The sequence below is a fragment of the Nothoprocta perdicaria genome, unplaced genomic scaffold (genome assembly GCF_003342845.1).
Source record: "Nothoprocta perdicaria isolate Ctin4 unplaced genomic scaffold, notPer1 scaffold_355, whole genome shotgun sequence".
Lineage (NCBI taxonomy): Eukaryota > Metazoa > Chordata > Aves > Tinamiformes > Tinamidae > Nothoprocta > Nothoprocta perdicaria.
In genome coordinates, this window is record NW_020455594.1 from 473371 (window position 1) to 496150 (window position 22780).

Here is a 22780-nt window from a genome sequence, read left to right on the forward strand (position 1 = left end):
GAACTGGTCAAGATATGTCTTGTAAAATGAACAGGTTGTTTGGTATACTGCAGGTGCTTCTCAAAAAGAAATAAAAATAAGAAAAGCAACAAGATTTAAACAGTGTTTTAGCATTTTTGATTAGTTAGGTTTTACTAAATATTTCAGTATATTCCATAAAAATCTAGAGTACAATGCACACATTCTAGAATACTTAAGACATCTGCGTCATTTTTCTTAAATAGATTCTTTAAAAATGCTTATTTCATTACTCCCGAGTTTCATGTGGAAACTGCAAATGCACTGGTCTCTCTTCCAGAGGCCTCAATCTAATGCAACAGAGCTAAACTCACAAATTGGTAATAAAGACTTCCTAAGCAGTTAACAGGAATATATTTCACAGCTTGTTTTCTCTGGGTAAATATCCAGATTCAAAACTGCTCACATGAAGTTATGCTTCACTAAGACAAGTTTACATCTGCAGCATTTGATCCCTCCTGTTAAATAAATCAGAATACTGACAGATGTTTTAGGCATCCTACAGTGGTGGTCATGCAGATTTCCAGCCTCTCCAGCCAACAGCTTATTTCAACTGGCTCTCTCATATGCAAGTTTAAACTCATCCCAACATCTACAAGATGAAAAGTCACTGCCACAAATAAACATGAACTTTGCTCCAAAGCTTCATACCCTCACAGGCAACATCCACATCAGTCATTAGCAGGGTGGAATAATTTTCCTCTCACATCTGGAAAGTTAGCTTTCTTTGAAGCTACAACAGCAGAAARCCATCTCTCCTTTGTTCTATTTCCTCAGTTCTTCCTTACTGAACACCCAGCATTAACTAGATAAACTTTTGGTCTAGCAAATAACTTCTGTTCTAGTCAATACCTAGTTTTATTCCTTCCCCAACTCAGAATTTTGATCCCCAATTTATGATTACCCTTAATTCATGTTACTATAAACACTCGCTTTACATAATCTTTTCCTAAATAATGCTTCTGTAGAAGGAAATGTGAAGGGTTATTATTCGTATGCTAGAGGGCCACCCCAATTTAGTTATTCTCCAATACGTCTAACAACATGACAAGATCCATGAGGAACTCCCCAATGTTACCTGAACGTCAGTGCAAGGTCGTCAGCTGGAACCTTGCTTTGTGGTTCTAATTGTCCATTTTCTGTCTGTTTAGTGGCGCCCAGTTTGTTTTTTATATCCAATGAAGACTGGCTCTCCTGTGGAGAAAAGAAAAAAATCTTCAATACTGTACTAAGAATTTGAAACTTTGTGTTTTGAGACCACTGATGAAGGTCTGTAAACTAGCATTACACAGTGCAGCCTACAAAAGCCATGAGACAAGAGTCTCAGTAAGACATGCTCATTCTCTCAGGATATCGTGTTTCCCAAAAGGAAGTTAAGCCAACGGTTCTTGTAACAACAAGCAGAGACCACAGACAGTAACAGCACACAGACTAGAACGCTGCCCCCAGAGAAAGTGTTTTCTCTATCAAAGCAATTTACACAACTCACAGTGACCTAGAAAACAACTCTGTTTTCAAAATTGCCTTTTTTTTAAAAAAAAAGAGCTATAAAAATAATAGCAATGCATCTTAGCAGCTAAAACTCAAAAGTCTTTCTACAGAAATATCTGGAGGTTTTGGTGAATAAGGCGGCGAGGAGGGAAACAGATGCCTCGAGCTGGGGTCACACAGTGAGAGCCTTTTGCAAGGGCGCGACGGCTGCCAGYAGCTCCGCAGCTCTCCACTCCACCTCTCTGCCTCCCAGCCCCATGGCACTCACCATGCTCAGCTCACGGGTTCTCTTCCCAATTTCCCTTTCCACCTGGTGTAGCTCCAAGCTCAGCTGCTCACTTGAGATCATCCCAGGCCACTTGGGAGGTGGGGGTGGGGGCTGTGGTTGGCCTGCCAGGGTAGTCGCCTCCCTCTGCAACAGCAGCCTGTTACTAACAGCCTAAATGCATAAAGCCAAGCACATACACAACTGAGCACACAATACCAAGCACAGAAAAGGGCACTAAGCCATAAGTGCGGAGTACTGCTGATCTGAAAAACCAAGGCCACCTTCTTGGCTTAACAAGGTCCCAATTGAAATCATTTCCAAAGCAACTGCAAATATTTCTTCTACATTCAAGCAAAAGTCTTTAAGTAGTCAAGGTCAAATATGTTTCACTGCAAGAAATTTGTATGAGTTTTCCTCATAGACATTTCCCTCCTCAAAATTAAAGGAAGGCAGAGTGCATCAACAAATACAACTTTTTGGGGGTGTAAGCTATTCACCATTAACATTTTTGTTCAACAAATAAGCAAATCTACTGCCTGTAAATTAGAAAGGAATTTTACAGTAGTAGATATTATCGATTTTCTGCAATACACTCCAGTATCATTTTAAACTGTACAGAATGCAGACACCAATACACAGTTCTCCACTGTCCCAGATCAAGCAGCACTGGAACGGAGAGGCTCGAGTGACTAAGTTGCTTTCAAGTTGCCAAAGTCTGAGCATTAACCCTCCAACACCGCCAGATTAAACAGGGCATGCTAACAAGTTTATGGCTCTATCTGCCTCAAGCTCCCTTTGCGATTACTGCCCCTGCAACAGAGATAAGGAGTCAGCTCAGCTCCAGTGTCATTCAGTTTACACATTTGGTGTGTTAAAGCAAGCTAACATAAACCATAAGTTCATCAAAATACAGAAGKCTGAATTCAGGGCAGCTTAAGAACCTAGTGCACGAGTGCTTCAATTATCTGTTATGGGAGCAGCAAATTTGGAGAGGGGCTTAGCGGTAACCACATCAGCTACTCCAGAAATCTGGTATTGTCTAGGAAWCGGTCCCACAGGGAAGAATATGCAAGTTGCGGCTTTAAACAGAGTATACACTATCTGCTTCTCCCTGCAGGAAAATTGGCTGCCTGGTCTGCAAGTACAAACACTTTATGTGGTTGAAAAAATTATAATTCCTTATGCTCAAACTTTGATTTATGCACTAAACACTAACTGCACTAAACACTAACTGCTAAGTGAGCAAAGCCTCCTGGATTTTGAGTATTTAGCTCTGTCTTGGAGCACAGAAGCTAAATTTAAAGCTGCTGATATTCAAATTAACTGCTTAGCTTTAACAGATCCAAATGATGCTAAATCAAGATTCAGAACTCCATTATTTGGGGTTTAACACTGACAACCACCTCAGTAATAAATAGGAGAGGTGGGCCAGTTAAAGGTTTTGAAATTTGCAATACTCCTCCATTATGGCAAAGGCAAACATGCAAAATTTACAAGTTTCTCCTCTTGCTCCTAAACAAGGGCACAAACTATGCTTCAAGTAACTGCAAACGCACACAAATTGCAATAGCTGTTGCATTTTAAAAACTGTAAACTCTTATGACAAATCTACTACAATCCCTCCTTTGTTACGTAGGCTCTCTGCAGCTTCTACTGAAGCTGTAGTCAACTATTCACTAATTACAGTGATTCTTTGCGAGAAAGCAATAAACTGAACAGTTCCTGAGGCAGTCAAGCCAAATATATTTAATATCTACTTGCTTTATTCTTGGGGCCTGTACTACTTAGGAAGAAATGGGCACAACGAAGCCATACATGACACAGATGGAGGACTTCACAGAATCATCACTCCACAAAAGGCAGCTTTGCTAGCTTCACCTCTCTCCCTGTTTTTCACTGCTCTTCCAAGACATTTGTACCAACCTCTAGTCCTCGCATTTGTGTCTGCTGGCTAATTTGATGGTCTACTTGCTGCAGCTCCATCCGCAGCTGCTGCTCCCGCTCAGCCGAGGGTAACTGCTTCCCATGACCAGCAACATCTGACATTGACAGTCTCTCCCTTTGGGATTAGAAAAAGCAAAGTAAATCAAAGCAAAAATCAAATAGGATGAAGGCATTTCTCCAAAAGGTTTCACTAAATTTGATAATGAAAGAATTCGACAAAAATAAAGACTAGAGAAAGTAAAAACAAACAAAAAAATAACAAAAACCCACATCAGCAAACATTCCTGTTACCTGTCATTGAAACGTCCCTGAGAAGGTATATTTTGATGAGGAGAGTATGGAGCGCCTCCCCAGCTACCATGCGTTCCATAAGGACTGTAATCTGTCAGGGAACAGACAAAAAAATGATGTTGGAATGCTACAGAACTATCCTTTAAGTAAATTGAAGCAATACACAGAACTGGATGCACATGAAAACAAACAGGAGGATTTTTACTCCAGGAGTAAGGGACCTTGCCATTTCTTCCACTAAAATAAAGAACACAAAAATAGTACCTGTGCAGGCAGTCCTATTGCATAATGCACAACTTCTCCTGCACGAAGATTAAGTTTTGCTACAGCATTTCTCAGAAAAGCACACACACACACAGAGCTTTTGCAATAAGATGTACAGTTATACTAGAGATGTGACTACAGTTAACAAATAAGCTATTTTGAATTTATTGCCTTTCCTTGACAATAAAACCAACCAATGGTTGCATTAAAATTGCAGGAGCAACTACTTATAAAACTACAAGTGCAGTACATTACGTTCTGTTCCAATGTTCTGCTATTTTATAGTTGTAAAGACAATAATTGTCTGGATTTTACTACAGTTAATTTAGTAAAAGCATTGTATCAGAGGAACTAGCAGAGCAAAATAACGTCACAGGACACAGACAAAAAAACGAGGAAGCTGCAACCTGTAGGCGTAGGTACCATACCCGAAATGATAGATTTGGTGGAAGCTCCCTGAACCGCCATGGCCTGCATGGGACCACTATTCTGGTACATCGCTTTGGAAGTACGAGAGATAGCCCCAAATCTTGACACAGTTGGTCGGTCTCCAAACGGAATAAGATCATCGTCCCCCGTCTCTGCTGCTCTTCTCTGCATGTCCAATCGCTGGTCACGCATAGCTTTACTATCTGCATTCTAGACAAGGGAGGAAAGAGGCCATTAATAATCACTCAGAGAGAGGGGAGAGAGAGAGGAAAAGAAAAAGGCCATGCTTTTAGGATAAACTGGTACCAATAGGAATAGTATTTCTTGTATCCCCTGTTCCCTTCATCTTTCAACTGATCTTCCTGCATTGCAGTTGGTAAGCAACTCCAGTGTTACTGGTCCACCCCAGTGACATGGCTGCTGCTAGCACCACTTGAAATAGTGCATGAGTAATCGCTGCAAAGGCAGCAGCAGCTAAAAAGAAATCTTAGGGCACAAATTAGAAGGACAGAAATGTTGGAATAACTCTGATATAAAGTCAAAGAGGATATGAGTAGACATTACTAAGGAACACCTCCCTATTTCAAAATCCAAAGACAGTTCCTCTGAAACCCAGAAGACAAAGTCTATATCATCTAGCCACTGCAGATGACTCACATGAGAATTTAGTATAGCATATATCAAGTACACCTTTCCACAGTCTGATCTTTAAGCAGCACGACAAGTCATTTTCACTTCTATCTCAAACTTGGAAAGCTTAAGTAGTTAGCCTAAGAGCAGATGAGATGTTATCTCGGTTCAAAGAATCCTCTGTTACTTGTTAAGTTATAGTTACTACATTTTGCCAAGAAGTCATAAAGGCAAAGAGGTGCACAGGAAAGAGACTTGAGTTAGAAAGCCTACGTTAATCGCTTTAAACTTACTTAGAAGAAACAGACCATCTAAGAGACTTTCATCTCTCAAAAGACAAATAGAAGCTTTGTTAAAAGATGGGAAAGCTACTACAGAAAGTCATCAGGATTAGAAACTTCAAAAGGGGAGTCAAACTGCTGTTTCCATTAAAAAAAAGTATCCCCCCATCAGCACCCCTCGCTTTCTGCCCTCCATCATAGAAAGTATTTCAGAGCTAAATAGAGGAACAGTTGTTATATTCACACAAAAATACTCTAGAGATGAAGAGTGAATAATAAATAGCTTCCGGTAATCAGTAACAAATTCATTTGGAAAGCTGTATTATCCACTGTCTGTCAGCAAATTTAACACTAAAACTTGCAGAATTTAATAACTTTTTTTTTTTTTTAAGGTAAGAGTCAAACAGAGCAGTGCATGACAAAGAAGCAAGCAAAGTTACTGAAGAACACTGGCTAAAGTTTTAATAATAGCTTGTGTGTAGTCCAAATTGAAACAAAATTCTGTGCAAGTTTTCAGTACAGATAATAATTGCTGAAAATAGACAAGCTAAGCAGAACTAAGGGGATGAAAGGAGAAGTCACAGTTGAGCCGGAAGCTCAACTCCAGAAATTTAAGCACGCTGAGGTTGAGACACTCTAGGACACTCTAGACACCTTCTCCTCTGGTACTGTTAAACAACAAGGAAATTCACCAAGAGCACAGACATTTCCTCCTCCCCCCCCCCGGAAAAGACAAGAACCAAATAACAGCAGTTTATCTGAAACACAGCTCCAAAGCAGAACAATTGCTTTGTTGAGCAATGAAAAAGGTTTTTTCTTTGCCTTCAAGGGAGGCATCTTCTCCATGCCAGATTACCTTTCCTAATTGAGGACCACCTCTTTCATGCAGTTTCCTAGCACAAAACATTTCAGTCTTGTCTACTGGATCCCTAAACTTCTGCAAGTGCCAATTGGACAACTCCTAATTCCATATTTAACCTCAACATTTCCTCAGGCTGGCTGTGACAATATTATTACTCAAGGCAAGCATATTGTGCAGAGAAGAGAGCAAATGAATAAAATCGAACCACTTTCTGAARCTGCAAGTCAAATGCTTCTTCAGTCTTTTCTTGCTCCACTTTTTCTGTGAGAAAGCCTCCTTTTTTGCTCTTATTTCATGCAGCTACTCATGAGCTCTGAAAACTTTTCAGTGGACAGAAACCAGTTGCATATAATTCCAATACAACACAGGGGAAAAGAGGGAATATAGCCTCCATGCTAATAAGAGAAGCTAGACAGAAAAAAATCCTATGATTAAGTAGTTGTATCAGGTGAGCACCTGTCCCAGTGCAAGAAGTTGCATGTGGAAGAACAAGAAGTAGAGAAGAGAGTCACCTGCACAAATGCAGGAGTATTAGTAAGTTTAAAAGCAAAACACTCCCCACACTTGCAAATATCACCCCCCCCTTCAGTGAAGCACACTTGGGCTTAAATACAGACAATTCTGTCATCCTGAAGAACCACCCATAGCCCTGACCAAGCCCCACAAAGAGGAGTTTTTCTTCTGTTCCCCTTATGAGCTCGTACCGCCATTTCCACACTCCTTGCTGCCACAACATCTTTGGGTTTCGCATCTTTGGTTCCAATGTAGGAGCCGATGGTGTCACACGACCAGGGAGAATACTGGCTGTAGTCGTTGCCTTTGTATTTCCCAGCTACCTTCAGGTCTTCATCCAAATACTGTACAAAAACAAAAATCTGGTTCTGTAAGAGGGAAAAGCAACTTTACAGCCATTAATTCTTAGTTCCAACAGCTAACTTGAAGAAAAATACGACGAGAATTTACTTTTTCTGGATCCCTCACGTTGAGAGTTGGACCACAGCATGCATAAAGCATTCTCGTTATCTGGCTATTCTCCTCAGAGTGATTATTCACTTGTCCAGTATGAAAGTACTATTTTGACCTTTCTTAAATAAAGCTCAACCACATTGTTACTTAATTCTGAACATATGAGTAGTAAGTGAAATAAAGCCCAGTGACTAAGATGGACTATTTCTATTAATAACGTTTTAAGCTAGCATTTGGTCACACCAAAACTGGATAGCTTTAGACCAGCTACTGGTCAGAGAACCACCATCTTCAGAGACTGCAGATTGAACTATAGGTGCTTCTCCTCTGTAAAGAGCACATAAAACTTCCCTGAAGAATTTGTAACCACTGTTGCTGTTCTAACTTTGTCACCTTTACCTGTCAATATATGCAAACTCTATTTTCTAGCCATGTTAGCCAGTCAGATCTCAATCAGAACATGCTTACCTCCTCTGAATGGAAAGGATGAGGCAAGGTTGGTGAAGGAGCAAATGGAGGGGGAGAAATCACCTTCCTCTCCTCTAGCTGGGCCATGATCTCCTTCCTTCGGCGGTGAAGTTCATCCAGGCTGGGATGAGGCTGAAATTAAAGAGAAAGATACGTTACAAAGCCTTTGAAGCTAAAAAACAAACTGTTTCATAGTGCAAACTAGTGTTCCTGCTCTAGCCAGAGTTCTCCAGTTCAAGAATTCCCTCCCCAAAGACAGGGAAGAAAAATTGCCCCAAATTGATTAGATGCCAAAACTATTCCAGTGTTTCTAACTTTAAAAACATTAATCTTGTATTCACAGGTAGCTCAACATGACTAAATGTTCYAAAATGGCAAAGGGCCTGCTGAAATACAGCACATGTTCCAACATGACAAATCTTATAGTCATAGGAGGACAACAGCAGTAAAATTTCAATCTTAATCTAGTTTCAGTTATTGTGGGCATACTTCACTGAAGAATTAAACCCACCACAAATATGTTAAGCTGAAAACTGATGAAATTAGAGTGAAATTTAAAAGAAAAAACCAAAAAACCCACAGAACAACAAAAAAATTAAAAGATATTTTCTAGAATTAGCAATTTGATTTATAGCCTTTAATCTGACACCAGCTATTTACATAGCTGGGTAGCCTAACAGTACCCATTTCCAGTTGGTGACTTAAACATATTTTGACCCTTCCACTATGGTGACTCTCCACTTTGCACTTGGAACTTCTTGTCCCTTTAGCAAGAATTACATTTGGCAATCACAAAACCACCCCTCATACATCTAGTTGTTCACAAAAGCATCAACATCTAACCGCAGAGGCATTCCATTTACTCAAGTTAATTAATATTTTCTATAACAAGAGCTACAAAAGCACATTATGAAATCCGTACTCTGTGGCATGGAGGTCTGATCTGACTGAGATGTGGAGCCACGGGGCAATAGCCCTCCATTTGCTGGTATCTGTCCCTGGATTCAGGTATGTAGGAGGGTACAGCTGCCTGTGGAATTTCAATCGGTACCGGGTTTCCTCGGACAAGCTCCTCTTGCTGATATGGCTGGATAGGGGGATAGACTCGACGGCTGTCGTAGTGAGGTGGATAAATGGGCTGCCCCATTGGAGGGTACTGCTGCGGCTGCGTGTACTGTGGGCTCACCACACGGTCCTGAAGGTAAGGTGGGTAATGGTCTAGATAAGGTGGGCCAGGTTCAGGAGCTGATGGAGGAGGTCGGACAAAGCGAGACATGCACTGCGAAGACTGAGTAGGATAGTAAACTCCTGAAATTAAACAAGAGTCAAAGCAATCAACAAGATATAGAGAGTGATTGGGACAACTGTTCATAAAAATATAGCTTCAAGCATTCTAGTCCACAGGTGCCACGTTATAAATTACTTCACACTTATTGTCTCCATTGTCTTAACTGATATTTCTAATGAAAAATTAATCAATGCAAATTCTGAAGAGGCGAATCTAAAGCCCAATCCCAATCGAGTTAAGGGTTACCATTCCTGAGCTCTAATCTAGCTTGCTTTTTGAAAGAATTAAAGAGGACAGATATACAACACTGCATAGGTTAAACCTCTAACACAAGTGAAGACAGTCCTCATGAATACAAAACCCTGACAGCAGGCAGCTCACCTTAACTGGCAATATTTATACTGCATTAAGCGGAAGTGTTTCTGTCCAACACCTTACATGGCAATTCCCCATTTTATTGGGCAATCACCTCATGAACAGCTGCAGTCGAACCAGTATGCAGGAAAACACTAATATAAGGGCCTAAGGAAACACTAAGGTGGGAAGAAGGAATGAAACTACTATGAGAATCAAAGACAGTATAGAGAGCTTGGTCTCAAGCCTACCTTGCTGATAAGGTGCTGGCTCAAATGGTGGGACAGCACTTCTAGGATCTTGATAAAACACATCTGCTTGCTGAGTATTATACAACTGGGAGCCTCGTGGTACCATCTGTAACTGTTTGGTGACTGACACTGAAGGCAAATCTGTTGGTGTCCGAGTGGGCACAGGATGAGGGTTCACTGGTAAGGCAGAAATAGAGCTCTTGGGGACAGGTTCCAACCTACCAAAAAAAATTATGATGTCATTTCCTGCATTTTTTTTTTATTAGTGCCTAATTGAAGGCACTGTTCCTTGTCTACATTCCATACAATCCACTTTAAGACTTGCATCACCTTCTCCAACTCAATATGCCAGGGAAGTCAGGCAGCTTAGCTTTAGTTTTCTACTCCATTTAGGTATGACAAAACAAAAAATCCAACTATGTTTCCATTGGAGTTTTAGGTTTTAGAMCTTTTCTAGAGTTCTAGGTTTACTTTGCTTTTACCGCCCATTTACACACATGACACTACAAAGAACAGTTAGGAGGACCCGTACAAGTCAGGGGGAGATCCAGGGGCACTGCTGCTCAGGTGGTCCATCTTCCCTGGCTTCAGAGCTGTTTCGTAGCTGCAGTCAGTCCCTCGGGGAATGAGCTGTGTCACCGTGCTGCCTGTTGACACAATTCCGTTGGGCAGGGCAGAGGTTTTCCTATTAGGCAAGTCCACTCCCCCTTCATCTGAGAGGATAGCTCCGGAAGGCAGGCCCACCTCATTCAGCTGGCCCAAGGAGGCACTCAGTGGCCTTCGGGGAACCAGACGCTTGTTCATTTTGCGAAACCTTAAAAAAAAACAAAAATTGAAATAAAAATCTAAAAAGATTTTCAAGCTTTTTAAAACAACACCTAAAAGTCTCAAAATTTAATTCTATTTTCCTGGAGATCTGAGCAATTTTAGTAATATGTAAACTGCTGATAAACATTCCAATTAGAATAAAATATCTGTCACACGAAGGATGACTTAATGACAAAGAACTCGAAGTCAGAGTGGGGCTTCCCACAGTGAATTTAAATCCTTACTTCCTGTAAGTATGTCCAAGACAACTACTGGAAGAAAACCAAAACAAAAAACAAATATCATTAAGAATCAAACTGTACTACCCCATTACATTAGTGACAAACCAAAGATGGACAAAAAATGAGCAGATTTCCTTTTGCACCATTAGTCCAATAASCAGATGTGCTTTCTGTATGTATGATATCTTTTAAAATATAGTTTTTTTAAAGTAAATGTACCAGTACACATCTTATGCTACTTACATTGCTTGATATAAAGTGATTTTGGAGATAACAACTCCAAACATGCTGTAGTCCCAGAAAAGTATAACCACCTCCTGTAAGTCTGAGCAAACATGAACCTCCCAGAAATCAGCAGACTAACAGTACTGGACCAGGGAAGAGAGCAAATTCCAGAGTTGAAGGTCCTTCACTAAGCACCCTGCCTTTTGCAGAGGTACCAGGACATGGGTGGGAGGGCACCTGCCCTAGTGCAACTGCTCCCCACTGTTTGCATTGCAGACCCAGAGGCAGTTTCCTATGCAAGAGGGCTTCTAAAGGGTTGAATGTATTGAAGTCAACGCTCCTAATAACATCTACTAAGCAAAGAAATATGCTAGTAGATGTAGTAATAAGAGGACAGTATACACATTACTGTAGGGAATGCAAACAGAATAACTATATTACTGCCATCAAAATGTAGGGGCAAAAGGTTGTTCTTTTCAAGACAGTCAGACAAGCAAGTGTGATCTTGTTATATAGATCCGGGTTGTTCATCTTTAAAGAGGAATAGCACAGGAACAGGCTGCCYGAAGAGTTCATCTCCATTCCTGGAGATACTGAAGAGGTCTCTGGACAGGGTAGGCAACCTGACCCTGCTTCAGCAGGGAGCCTGGCCTAGATCATCCTCAGAGGTACCTCCCAATCTCATTCATTCTACAAAGGGTTTGCAGGTGAAAACAATCTTCCTTGAGCTTTATCTCTAGCTTTTCATCAACACACCAATTCCTGCCAAGATTAATCTTCAATCAAATAACCAATCTATAATTTAAACTACAGAGTATTGAGAAAGTCATCACTAGGAACACTTTAAGAGAAGTTAAGCAAAATGGGGCACTGCCACAGAAGGAGCACTTCCGAAGACAGGGACTATCTCTACTGAAGAATGCTGCTCACAGGTCATTCTGGCACCTCACGACAGCTGCGCGAGTCAGACATGCACAACATCAACAAGTCACAGGACAAAGGCTGCCAAGTGAAACTCTTGGCCACAAGCAAAAGCCAGCCAAGAGCAGCTCACACAGCTGAACTTTGAATTTSTTTTGGAATCTCACTGATGCCTAAACAGTCCGTTCTTCCCCTGCAGAGCAGCAGCAGGGCACTGAGAAGCCACTGCTGTTTTGGCTTGCCAGCTACCTTTGAATATCTCCCTCCTATTAGGTCTCTGAGGCTTGCAGCACCTGATGGCTACTAACCCCACAAGGACTTGCGCACAACTTGCAGGATGAGGAGGGCTGCCCATTCACACAGGACACAAGAGTAGGCCTAAGAAACCCAAATGCTAACCAAAGGTGTCAGAGTTAATACAACACTCCTCAAGTTAAAATGCTTAAAAAAAAAAGGAAAAATAAAAAAGCTCACAGTGCTACCCTCTGAGGTCTTCAGAGCAACTTCATCCATGTCTGTGGCAGTCTCCAAGGGAACAAAACAAAAATAAACTAAAAACCACAGTACTCGCCCATATACACTGGGTTTTTGTCCCTTACCAGGAGGGAAATCATCTACTATTTAAGCAATCTGACATCTAAGGGAATACCACATGCTTGCCTACAACCTTGCCCACAAGCTTAAAGATATATATAGGAAGAGCAGTTTTTCTGCAGAAGAACATCTTCCCTTAAGATATTCTAGTATACATAGTACTCACATTAAACACTTAAAGGAGAACAATTAATACAGCACCTCCTCATCAGGCAAAGAAAAAAAGGTCCAGGGAAGGATCTGAACTCAAAGTTCTCCAACTGTCTACACAAAGTGCTGCAACATGAAATGGAGCAAATGGTCACCTCACCCTAAGACAAAATTATTGCTCCGGCAAACAAACCAGTTTGCATAAAACAGAGCTCTTCCCCCAGCAAAGCTGACAGACCATCCTTCTTGATACATACAACTAGTTCACAGGAGATAGTGCTGCCCATGTCAACCTGTCAAAGCAGCACCACTAAGCTGAATTTTAACATGACCGAGGGGGTGCAGAGGGGGGAAACCCACACCTGCTGTGCTGCCACCACACAGCACCAGTATCAAAGTCCTATTCTCTGGCAGTGCCAATAGCTGCCTTTGTTATTCTAATACCATGTTGTGTTTTGTTTTCTTCTTCATCTATTTCCATAGAGCTGAAGGCAAGTCACATTTTTCCTTTGAGCTTTTATATTTTAAAGGGGGGTGGGGGAGAAAGGCGGGGGCATGCCATCTCCAAATGGCTGGAATTTTCCTCCGATTTAAAGTCTTTTCCTTGGAAAAATTAATAATTCTAACATAAATGCAAGTTCACAAGTTATAAACTGTGTAAAACAAGCCACATCAAAACAAAAAAGCACTCTAAGCAACACATCAGATTTTTTTTTGTGAAGGAAATCAATATTCAGAATTGCAGAGTTCAGCTCTCTGATAACCAGGTGTCGCCTCTAAAGTTGCCATATCTAGTGCTTATTTACTGCAGACTTCATACAACTGCTATTTGGTTATTCTGACAGTGGTTTTAACCACTCCTGTTCAAGTTTCTCACTCTCCAGGTAGTTACAGATCTGGGAAGCTACTGGCAACCTCCTTCCCCTGCAGCATTCCTCTTTTCACAGCAGCATCACTGCTGCAAAACATCAAGTTTACTCCCTATATTCAAGAATGACTAGTTCGAAAACTTAATATAGGCCTATTGAAAGTTTTTTTTCAGATAATTTCTTGATAGTTTAACCATTAAATGAGACACTTCCTCCACTCCCCTTTCCTGAATATAACTCACTCTTTAGGACAAGGTGCAAAGATTGGACTGATTTCTCTCTGAAGAGGTGCACTTACTTTTCTAGTTCCTCCTGCGAATGTGCAAAGGTGCAGCTAGCCCCTCGGGGGCAGCCTCCTCTCTGCTTCATGTCTCGGCACATATATGTCTTGTACTTGCTGTGCTGAGGAGGCTGGCAAGAGTAAAGAAACAAAGGAAGATACTTRAACGCACTTAGCCAGGAACAGAATGTATGCTCTTGTGAAAGGACTGATGCATGACTTGAGCATTCCATCTAGGTAAAAATCCCAAGAGAACATGCAACTCAAYCAACTGACAGAGACCCAAATGTGCATATTGTTCCTGACCAAACTGAAAGATTCAGGAGTAGGCATTCTGAAACTAGGTCGCTATCAGATTTTCAAAATATTTATTCTAATTTCTTGCTGGAGCTTGATGGGACTTGTATTCTTTTGTTCTTCAGGTACAGCTAAACCTCATCATGTTTCCTTGTACCCTCCTTGGATGAAAATTCTCATAACTGTGACAGTTATTTTTGTGTATACACACAGAACAGCAGGGTACAGGACTAATCTTACACACAGTTTTGAATTTGGTGTCCAAAGAAACTGTGACTTATTGTAATCTTACCATCTGCATGATGTCTGTAATCTTACCATCTAGCATGATGCTAAGTACTTTAAAATAAATTTTGACCAAGAGCAGAGGTCTCAAAGATGCTGAATTCTTGCAGTTTCATGGCAAGATTAAATTAGTCAGAAAAACTCTATCAGAGTTCTCACCACAGAAAAATCTGTAAAAACACACTATTGCTTTCTGTGAAATCCAAGACAGAATTTAGCTGGAAGATACAGTTCTATTAGAAGCCAATCTGCAAACTACTTGCTGGGTTGCAGCAGTGAAGAAGGATTTAGGTGGGGTGTAGGTGAGCTCCACAGCCCTCTGCTGGCCAGAGCCCCCAGCCAGCAATGCTGATGCTGCAGGGAGGGATGCAGACCCTCCCCTCGGGGGGAGGTGGGGGGGTGCTCCACACCCTGCTCCACACCAGGTACCAGGGCTACCAGAAGCCCCCTCGGGAGCCAGGGCCACCACAAGCACCTTCCTGAGCTTTCCCCCACCCTGACTTTCTCCTGTGTTCTCTCGCCACCTTTCCTTTTGCCAGTGATGGGGCACACTCAACATCAAGAGAAATCAGTGTTTTTTGAAGTTTTTCAGAAGTTTTTTGAACTTTTGATCAGCAGTTTTTTGAAGAGTTTGAGTTTTTACCTGTTGCTGGTCTGTTCCTTTCTTGCTGTGATTCTGAATATAATCAACTAAGCCATGAACCACAGTTCTCACAGCAACTAGCCCATTTTCCAGTTGTTCCCATGTTGGAGGTGGAGCATCTGCAACATTGACAGAAGACAGGATTAAAAATAAAACACTACACATTTTGTATTTTTATAAAAATCCACACATGCAGAAAAAGATTTTTCTACGACAATGTAATGATGAAATCTTAAGAAATCTTAAGTGCAATAAAACTTTTAGACCACCAAAGAGTCCATCTTGGTGGGAGACACTTTCCAGTCAATCCAGCAAAGTGTCCCTCTTTCCTAGAGTATCACCAGTTAAGGAGTATCAAGTGCTCTCCCAAGTTTTATCCTTGACTAGGTATAGTGCAAGGATTTGGTAAGAAAGCAATACATTGTCTCTAGTTGTAAAACATATCTGGTCCTCACTTCAAAGGGGAGCCCGTTTAAGCAAACTGACAACATCTGCTGCCTCTATCTCCTGATGTTATAGTTTAGGTCTTCACACATCTCTGACAATAACCTCAAATTCTGCAAATATGTAACAGACACAAAATAAAACGTCAGGCACAGCAGTCACTCTTGCCCATCCTTGCGCCTTTGGCCAGTTCCCTCCTCCGTGCTACTAACTTCTCCCAACAACTTCCACCACCTCCTTCCTGTCACAAGCTCAGATCTTGTTTCTCACTAACATTCTTTCCAGCTCACTTATCCTTCCCAGTTTGTCTTTCCACACATTTGTAGAATGAAAGATTAAGAAGAAAACAGTAAGTTTACCAAAACAGTCCATCTGCTTTGTCAGAAATTTTTTTTTGCCTAGCTTCTCTCATTACCATTGATCAGACTTTACTTTGGAGTGCTAAATAGTCTACATACAAGAGGCCTTATGATTTTAAGGCACTTTCAAGAGAGACTTGTAAGTGTAAAAGGTGTACTTTAGCAGTCTAGACAACTTGAATTAAAAACTAAATAACCAGGATTTCTAGACCAAGGACATATGTCTTTTTCAGCTAAGAAGATAATGGAAATCCTTACTCTGACAAATACTTTCTTAGACATTCCCTCTGTTTGTAAACAGATCATCTGCTCCGCTAAAGAACGGGAGAGAAAGCTGTTGCTTTGAGGAATTTCTAAGACCTGCACTAAACACAGTGGTTCTACCAGTCTTACTGAAACCAGACTTGCAAAGCAACAGCAAGCGGCATGTTTACTGAGTAGGTAAAGGAAAAAAGACTGCTCAAAGTTCCTCACAGTTGACACTAACCAGTATGAAGAATGTACCATGTAATCCTCAGAGGATAACATGCACTTAACATCCTCAGCCACCTTAGCCCTTGTTTTCAAACACAGAAGACCTCCCCAGAAAAGTGGTGAAATTATTCCAGGATTTTTTTTTTTTTGGCTCCACCTTTGCTTAAAATAGTTCAGTTCTTCACACAAATTAATGTTTTTGCAAGGTTAATTTTCAATATAATTCACGAATCTTAAAATTTATCAGTTATAGAGGACATTTTCTTCTCCTTAAGGAATAGCTTTCAAACTCCTAAAGCTATTAAATCCCTCCTGGTAARCTTCAAGTTACACAGCTTTGCAAAATATCTAGACTTACCTGGACTGGGATCGATATTTGCCAGCAGTTCCAGGTGAGGTCGAAGACGATTCAGGTTAGCTGGATCTCCAGTCCTCTGGAGAGCAATAGTCAATTCCTGAACACTCTGTGCAAATGAGGCTGGGGTCTGCAACTTAAAATAATTATAATAATTAACTTTCTACAAACAAAGCAACCCTTTCTGAAGGCTGCTCCATCACATCAGAGCTATTTATAACACACAAGCTGTTTTCGGCACTCTGAAGTAAAACACTTCCTCCAACCTCAAGAAAACACCTTTCTTTGGCATTCTAAGTTAAAGCATAGCTCGAAACAGACAAAACGAAGGCTGGCATCACTTCCGGTAGCATAACCTGTTTTCTAAATTGTGCCAGTACCAAGGAAAAAAACACAAAATATTAAAGACCTATTTAACAAAGACAGTGGAAGGACAGAGATAGCTAACAATGYTCCACTCACACCACACAACCTCACTACCTAATATCCTGTTTTAACTCTGCAGAGATGCTTCAGAAAGATCTGTCAGGACCTGAAGATCAGGTCAAATAGATGGATAGTACCAGTTTATTCTTCAAGTTAATCCTCCTGCATAGAAGCCATCATTTAGGTAGACTGAGGGGCTGAATGTCTTCCAACTTACAGACTAGCTCCCCCTCTGCCAACAAACTATTAACCTGTTTTACTACATTGATAGCTATCAACTGTTTCAACTGTTTCACAGGAATACATCCCAGCTGTGCAGTTAAACTCTTAATTTCCTACCTAAAGAGATCAAGTAGAAAAAGAGAATAGGAAAGCACTGGGAGCAGGATTAATTAAATTCTAAATATAGGTTCTCATTTAGGCCAAAAAGGGGTTTTGAAATAACAGCACAAATGATCAACCGTGAGTACATCTGAAAGCTTCACATGCAATTTACAAGCTTACAGATGTACAAACAGTTAAGACAAGATAGGCTGGGCTGCCTGCAGGTGGGTTTACCTTGTCAATAATAGACTGCATGTGGGATTTGTGAGACTGGTCTCCATATAACAGTGAGGACCACTGATCCGGTGCAATGCGTAAACCTGCTTCCATAGCAATTTGAACTATCTGGGAATCATGTTCCCTTCTCAGAGCTTCGTAAGTCCGAAATTCCTCCTTCAGTTGCATTAGGGAGGAATCCTCATCACGCTTTGTCACCTAGGGGGAAAAAAATATAAATAGCCAAGTACAATTAAACAGGATAAGCCAGAGACTTAAGTCCAAATTCATCACCGAAGTTCTTTCCCCCAGAATAAGCTGAATTGTTATCATGACACTATGCAAGGAATGTGACTGTATTTCCCACTAAAATAAGCTCTTCATTAACTGTGGTTACTATGAAGTAGCTATCAAATACACTCAGAATCAGAACCAGATATTATTATTAGCGTCTCACTTTCTAAATGCTTGTACCAGTAACTACAGCATCCATCAACAACTCCCCAGTCTCGAGATTAATAATAATCAGCAATAAAGCATTTTCTTCCTCATTTAGTAAGATGACCCCTAAGTGTAGCACGGAGCAACGACTTCCACAGTGAGCAGYACCCTTAACAACTTAAGTTTTCCTTATACAACTTTGATATCAAAATCAGGTTTTCTAGTGAAGTGCCTYGTGTTTGTTTCTAACCACAACGAAGCTCAATTAACCGAAGTGAGGCCTTTCCAGCTTTAGTCTTTTAAGGAGATAAGTCAGTGTAACTTACACATGAGTTTTGTTACTATGCATCCATTAAACCTGGACAGACTCCAAGCTTAGATTTACTGCTTAAAATTGCMATTTCAATTGCCATTGACTTTACAGATGTAGGACAAAACACCAAGCACACAGAGAACTTACTGAAGAATACTTTCTATAACTATACATAGTTTTTTTTAGATGCTTTTATGGTATRGGACAGGGACAACTGAAAATGAAAAAAAGGAGTTCTATAAGTTCGGAGCATGTAATAGAACTCATTTAAAATTAGAGCATCCTTTGGCTACACAAAAAAATATTTCTATGTGTCATGAAACCTCCAAGCAAAGTGTTCATACCTTGAAGCAGGAGGCTCTGTAAAGAAGCTGGACAACATGTCCAATGCTAGTTTTAGAAGCCTGTGGAAATCGCGGCTCCAGCCTCTGAACCACAAAGAGAACCAAAACCTTCCGTGACAAAGCAGATCCATCTTCCAGAGCCAGCAAAACCAGCTTTAAAGCCTCCTCCTGCATTGCTGGAGGAGAAAGAAAAAGTAAAGAAAAAGGAATAGTATGGGAAAAAAAAATCCTGCATTTTTCTTGTGTTTCATTCCACACAAATAAACATGGTGGATCAGTTGCCAACTGTAGACARAAGAAAAAAAAAAGAAAAAGGTAAATACAAGCATATAGATAGGAAGCAGAGCCAAGTGAGAAGGGAAGGGAAGAATGGAACAAGTACTACCCAGACAGCAACTGGGCAGATAGTGTACTTTGAAAACCCTTGTACTGACAATCTAGAGAGATGCACAGACAGGAGCAAAAAAGTCTGATCACCTGGATACCCAGAGGTTAACAAGACCAAAGACAGGAGAGAAGAGACAAAAAGAAAAAAAAAAATCCAAGCTTCACACTCTTCCCCAGGTGGAGGAACGCTGACACACAATGGAAAGACAAAGCAGTAAGTTCCCACGCAGATAGAAGAACGACCAAACAATTCAAGTGCTCTAAYACCAAATATTTTTCATAGCTAGAAAACAAGGACCTCCTGTCCTCCTTAATRGTGCAAGAGTTGGCACAGGGCCTTATTCCTAGTCATTTATTTCAGTGGAGGAGGAAAAAAAAAATTCTTTGTCATTGCTCAGCAAGTGCTACAGGTTCAATCATTAGACATGATCTTTTTCAGGAAAATAGGTTGTTTCAACATTATGTGTAAAAACTCAAATTTAAGATTGTCATCTTTTTAGACATATGCCCTTTCTGATATTTAAACATGCAACTTCTCAAAAATACACTGACAGACACAAAAAAGTAACTTATTTCTCCACTCACTACCCTGACAACCACTTATTCTATTTCTCTAGCCATCTGGAGAGGGTCTTGTCCAGTCACTTCTAGTACCTTATTTTTTTTCCAGAAGGGCTTTACTTCCTTAATGAAAGAAGAGACAAACCACTTTCAATTTGAGCTTCTCACAAGAAAGAGACCAATGAGTAGTAAAATTTTTATTGAAAATGTCTCTTGCAAAAGCAGCAAAAACATGATAAAGTCTATAACAGTAACACAACAGATATATCATTAATTCTGAAGACTTATGCTAAGGAGATAAACCAACGTCCAACAAAATCACTCAGGCAATTTCTGTAACGTGGGCACTTATTTCTCCATCCTCTTCAATACTAAATTGCTTACTAAATATGGCAGTAACATTGACGTGCATGTTACCTACCTGGCCCAAGGAACTGGCACCCTCTGGCTCTCACCGCAGCCCAGAGGTTGGAAGAGAGCTGCTGTGGGTTTTGGTGCTGCAGGATGAGCTCTGTCACGGTCCTTTCACCAAGCGAGCGCGCGGCACGCATGGCTCGGATGCGCCCCTCTTCCTCGACTAGCTGGCAATGAACCAACGTCACCAGCTTCCTTTGCATGGGACGACTTAGCACGCTCTGAGTAGTACTGTTAAGACCCACACCTGCAAAACAGAATGAAATAGAAAGCTGCTACTTCATATCTCTTRGCACCAGCCTTCGGCTGCTGTACTAGGAAACTTCAAACCCAGTTCTCGCCATGTCAACTCTTAAACAGAACGCTACAGCCAGAAACATCAAAAACTCATTTTTATCAGTTTGTTTTACTCAGCATTAAAAGCAAACAGTTCTATGCCATAGGCATCTGCTTTCTCACAGATGATTAATTGATGTGAAACTCTTAAGAAATCTYATGTAGAGTCATACTGCAGACTTTACCTTTTATAAAACTTRTAGGGATCATTTAATCTCTAAACAYCTATTTTCACAAAACATTTAGTATTATATATGTTAAATGCAAATACTTACAGCATTATATAGACATATACAGATTTATATGATGTTACAGCATTCTAAAAGCTGGGTGACTTTTGGGTATATTTACATATATATAATAAACATGCATCTGTGTGTGTGTATATATTTACACACACACAGATGCATTAGAATGTTTTACCCTCTTTTTTGAAAGCAGATTCCCACAACATTTGTCTGTACTGCTTCATTTGCTTCTGTATCTAAAAAGGATTGATTATTGATTTTCCACATCCACRCACTATACACCATATATACACACACACACTTGAACTTTTGTGTTTTTGACAACTAATATTGTTCAGATGGACTTGGTCRTTGTGTAAAGTTCTGTATAAATAGAATAAGTTATTTCTCACATATCATATATTCAACACATACTTCCTTTATTTTATTCCTCCACTGCAATAATGTTCCTTTTTAGAGTTCCTTAAGCAGAACTCAAGAAACAGAACATTCACTTAGTTAGCTGAGGTCAGCCCAACTTAGTAAATTTATCTCAACTTACTGTAGTAAAGTCTCTTTTTTCAGTATTATTTTTACATAATACTGAAAAAAATGGTTTCTCCAAGTGAAAACATAATCCTAAAGCTCAGAAAAGTGATTCCAGTTTGATATTTCAAAACAAGATCTAGCTCAATCTCTGCAGACTCTACTAGTAATGATGTGAATAGTTWGTTATGCAACTTATTTGCTTGCAGCTTTCATTTTCCAGTGAAACACAGGAATTACCTCTGGCACTGCTGAGTGGTTTGAGGTACAATGCCAATTCTTCCACACATTTCTTGCCCTCCTCATAATGCTTGGTATCTTCAGCTCCACTACATAATGTAATTGGCTGCTGCTCTGGAACCTGGAGAGATGACACAGACATCCATGATGAATGTGCACACACAAGCAGCAGTCTTGCTTACAAGCWCATAAGTGTCTTATTACTATCAAGTGTTTCCTGTTTCATTCCCCTTCTCTATGACTTTTCAACATTAGTGAGCAATAGGTAATTACCAATTTTAATGAACAAATGGCTTCTACTCCACTCAGGTATCAGGTGAGGCAGAGGTTTAGAAAAGACAAATAAAATCCCTTAAGCTTCAATTTACCTTATGGGCCATGGTATCAGACTCCTTTTCTAGTGGTTCATATGAAGTAAAGTCAGAATGCTTACTCCACGACAGCAGATAGTAGCACAAGAAACATGACATTTCTATAATAACCTTTTTCTGAAGCAGCAATCATACCGAGACACTGCCAGAGCAGACCAGCCAAAAACCAGAATTACTCAGGTAACTCTGGTTTGCAAGAGGGTACAGATTCACATCTGGAACCTGGCAGCTCTAAGAATACCTAGGGGTAAATGTTCAGAACTATCTGGATTAAGGAGGGAGGAAAAGGAAAGTCACGGCATATTCTGGACAGATCTRATTAGTTGAGCTGCAAAATTACATTATCCTACACAGCGTCTATGCACATATCTGCAAGTATAAAACTGGTATCATGGACCAGTGTAGTGGGCTTTTTTTTTTTATCATGTTTTGACTGCAACATTTTTATGTTCATGCAGACATTTACCAAGATCTTTCAAGGAGATGTTGGAYTTGTCCCTCTGCCCCAAACTTTAATTTCCACCACGACCCTCCACCCCAAGTTTAATTCTTAATGCATCTCTTGGGGCTCCAGTACAGCACTGTGCCAACATTCACAAGTGTCACTGTAACCAATTCAAAAATATACAATAGTAAAAGAATAGCAAATCTTACAAAGGGCTTGCCCTTCTGCTGGTACTTTCATATGCCATTCCAAAATGTTTCACCATTTTAGAATTAGAACAACTGAACAGCATTTACCTAGAGTTAAAAAAAAAAACCCTCAAAGAGGTAGACCATATGACTCAAAAGTCACAGGAAAAGCCAATTTTCTTTTGGCTCTGTCAARGAATTGCTTTAGGATCACAGAGAGATCACTGAAGCCCAAAGCATTTTCACTTCCC

General features: G+C 40.4%; 1 protein-coding gene across 1 annotated transcript in view; it reads right to left on the minus strand.

Annotated features, from left to right (window-relative positions):
- RC3H1 (ring finger and CCCH-type domains 1) overlaps positions 1–22780 on the minus strand; it is a 41516-nt gene that overhangs the window by 6965 nt on the left and 11771 nt on the right. Inside the window, exons 3-19 of the mRNA XM_026044247.1 lie at positions 21526–21646; positions 20184–20423; positions 18815–18990; positions 17735–17935; positions 16754–16886; positions 15119–15237; positions 13912–14024; positions 10338–10619; positions 9806–10023; positions 8835–9220; positions 7913–8044; positions 7183–7335; positions 4705–4915; positions 4013–4103; positions 3701–3836; positions 1778–1948; positions 1097–1212 (exon numbers count right to left, since the gene is read on the minus strand). Of these exons, the coding sequence (XP_025900032.1) occupies positions 1097–1212; positions 1778–1948; positions 3701–3836; positions 4013–4103; positions 4705–4915; positions 7183–7335; positions 7913–8044; positions 8835–9220; positions 9806–10023; positions 10338–10619; positions 13912–14024; positions 15119–15237; positions 16754–16886; positions 17735–17935; positions 18815–18990; positions 20184–20423; positions 21526–21646 (2999 nt within the window). The remainder of the gene's footprint in view (positions 1–1096; positions 1213–1777; positions 1949–3700; positions 3837–4012; positions 4104–4704; positions 4916–7182; positions 7336–7912; positions 8045–8834; positions 9221–9805; positions 10024–10337; positions 10620–13911; positions 14025–15118; positions 15238–16753; positions 16887–17734; positions 17936–18814; positions 18991–20183; positions 20424–21525; positions 21647–22780) is intronic.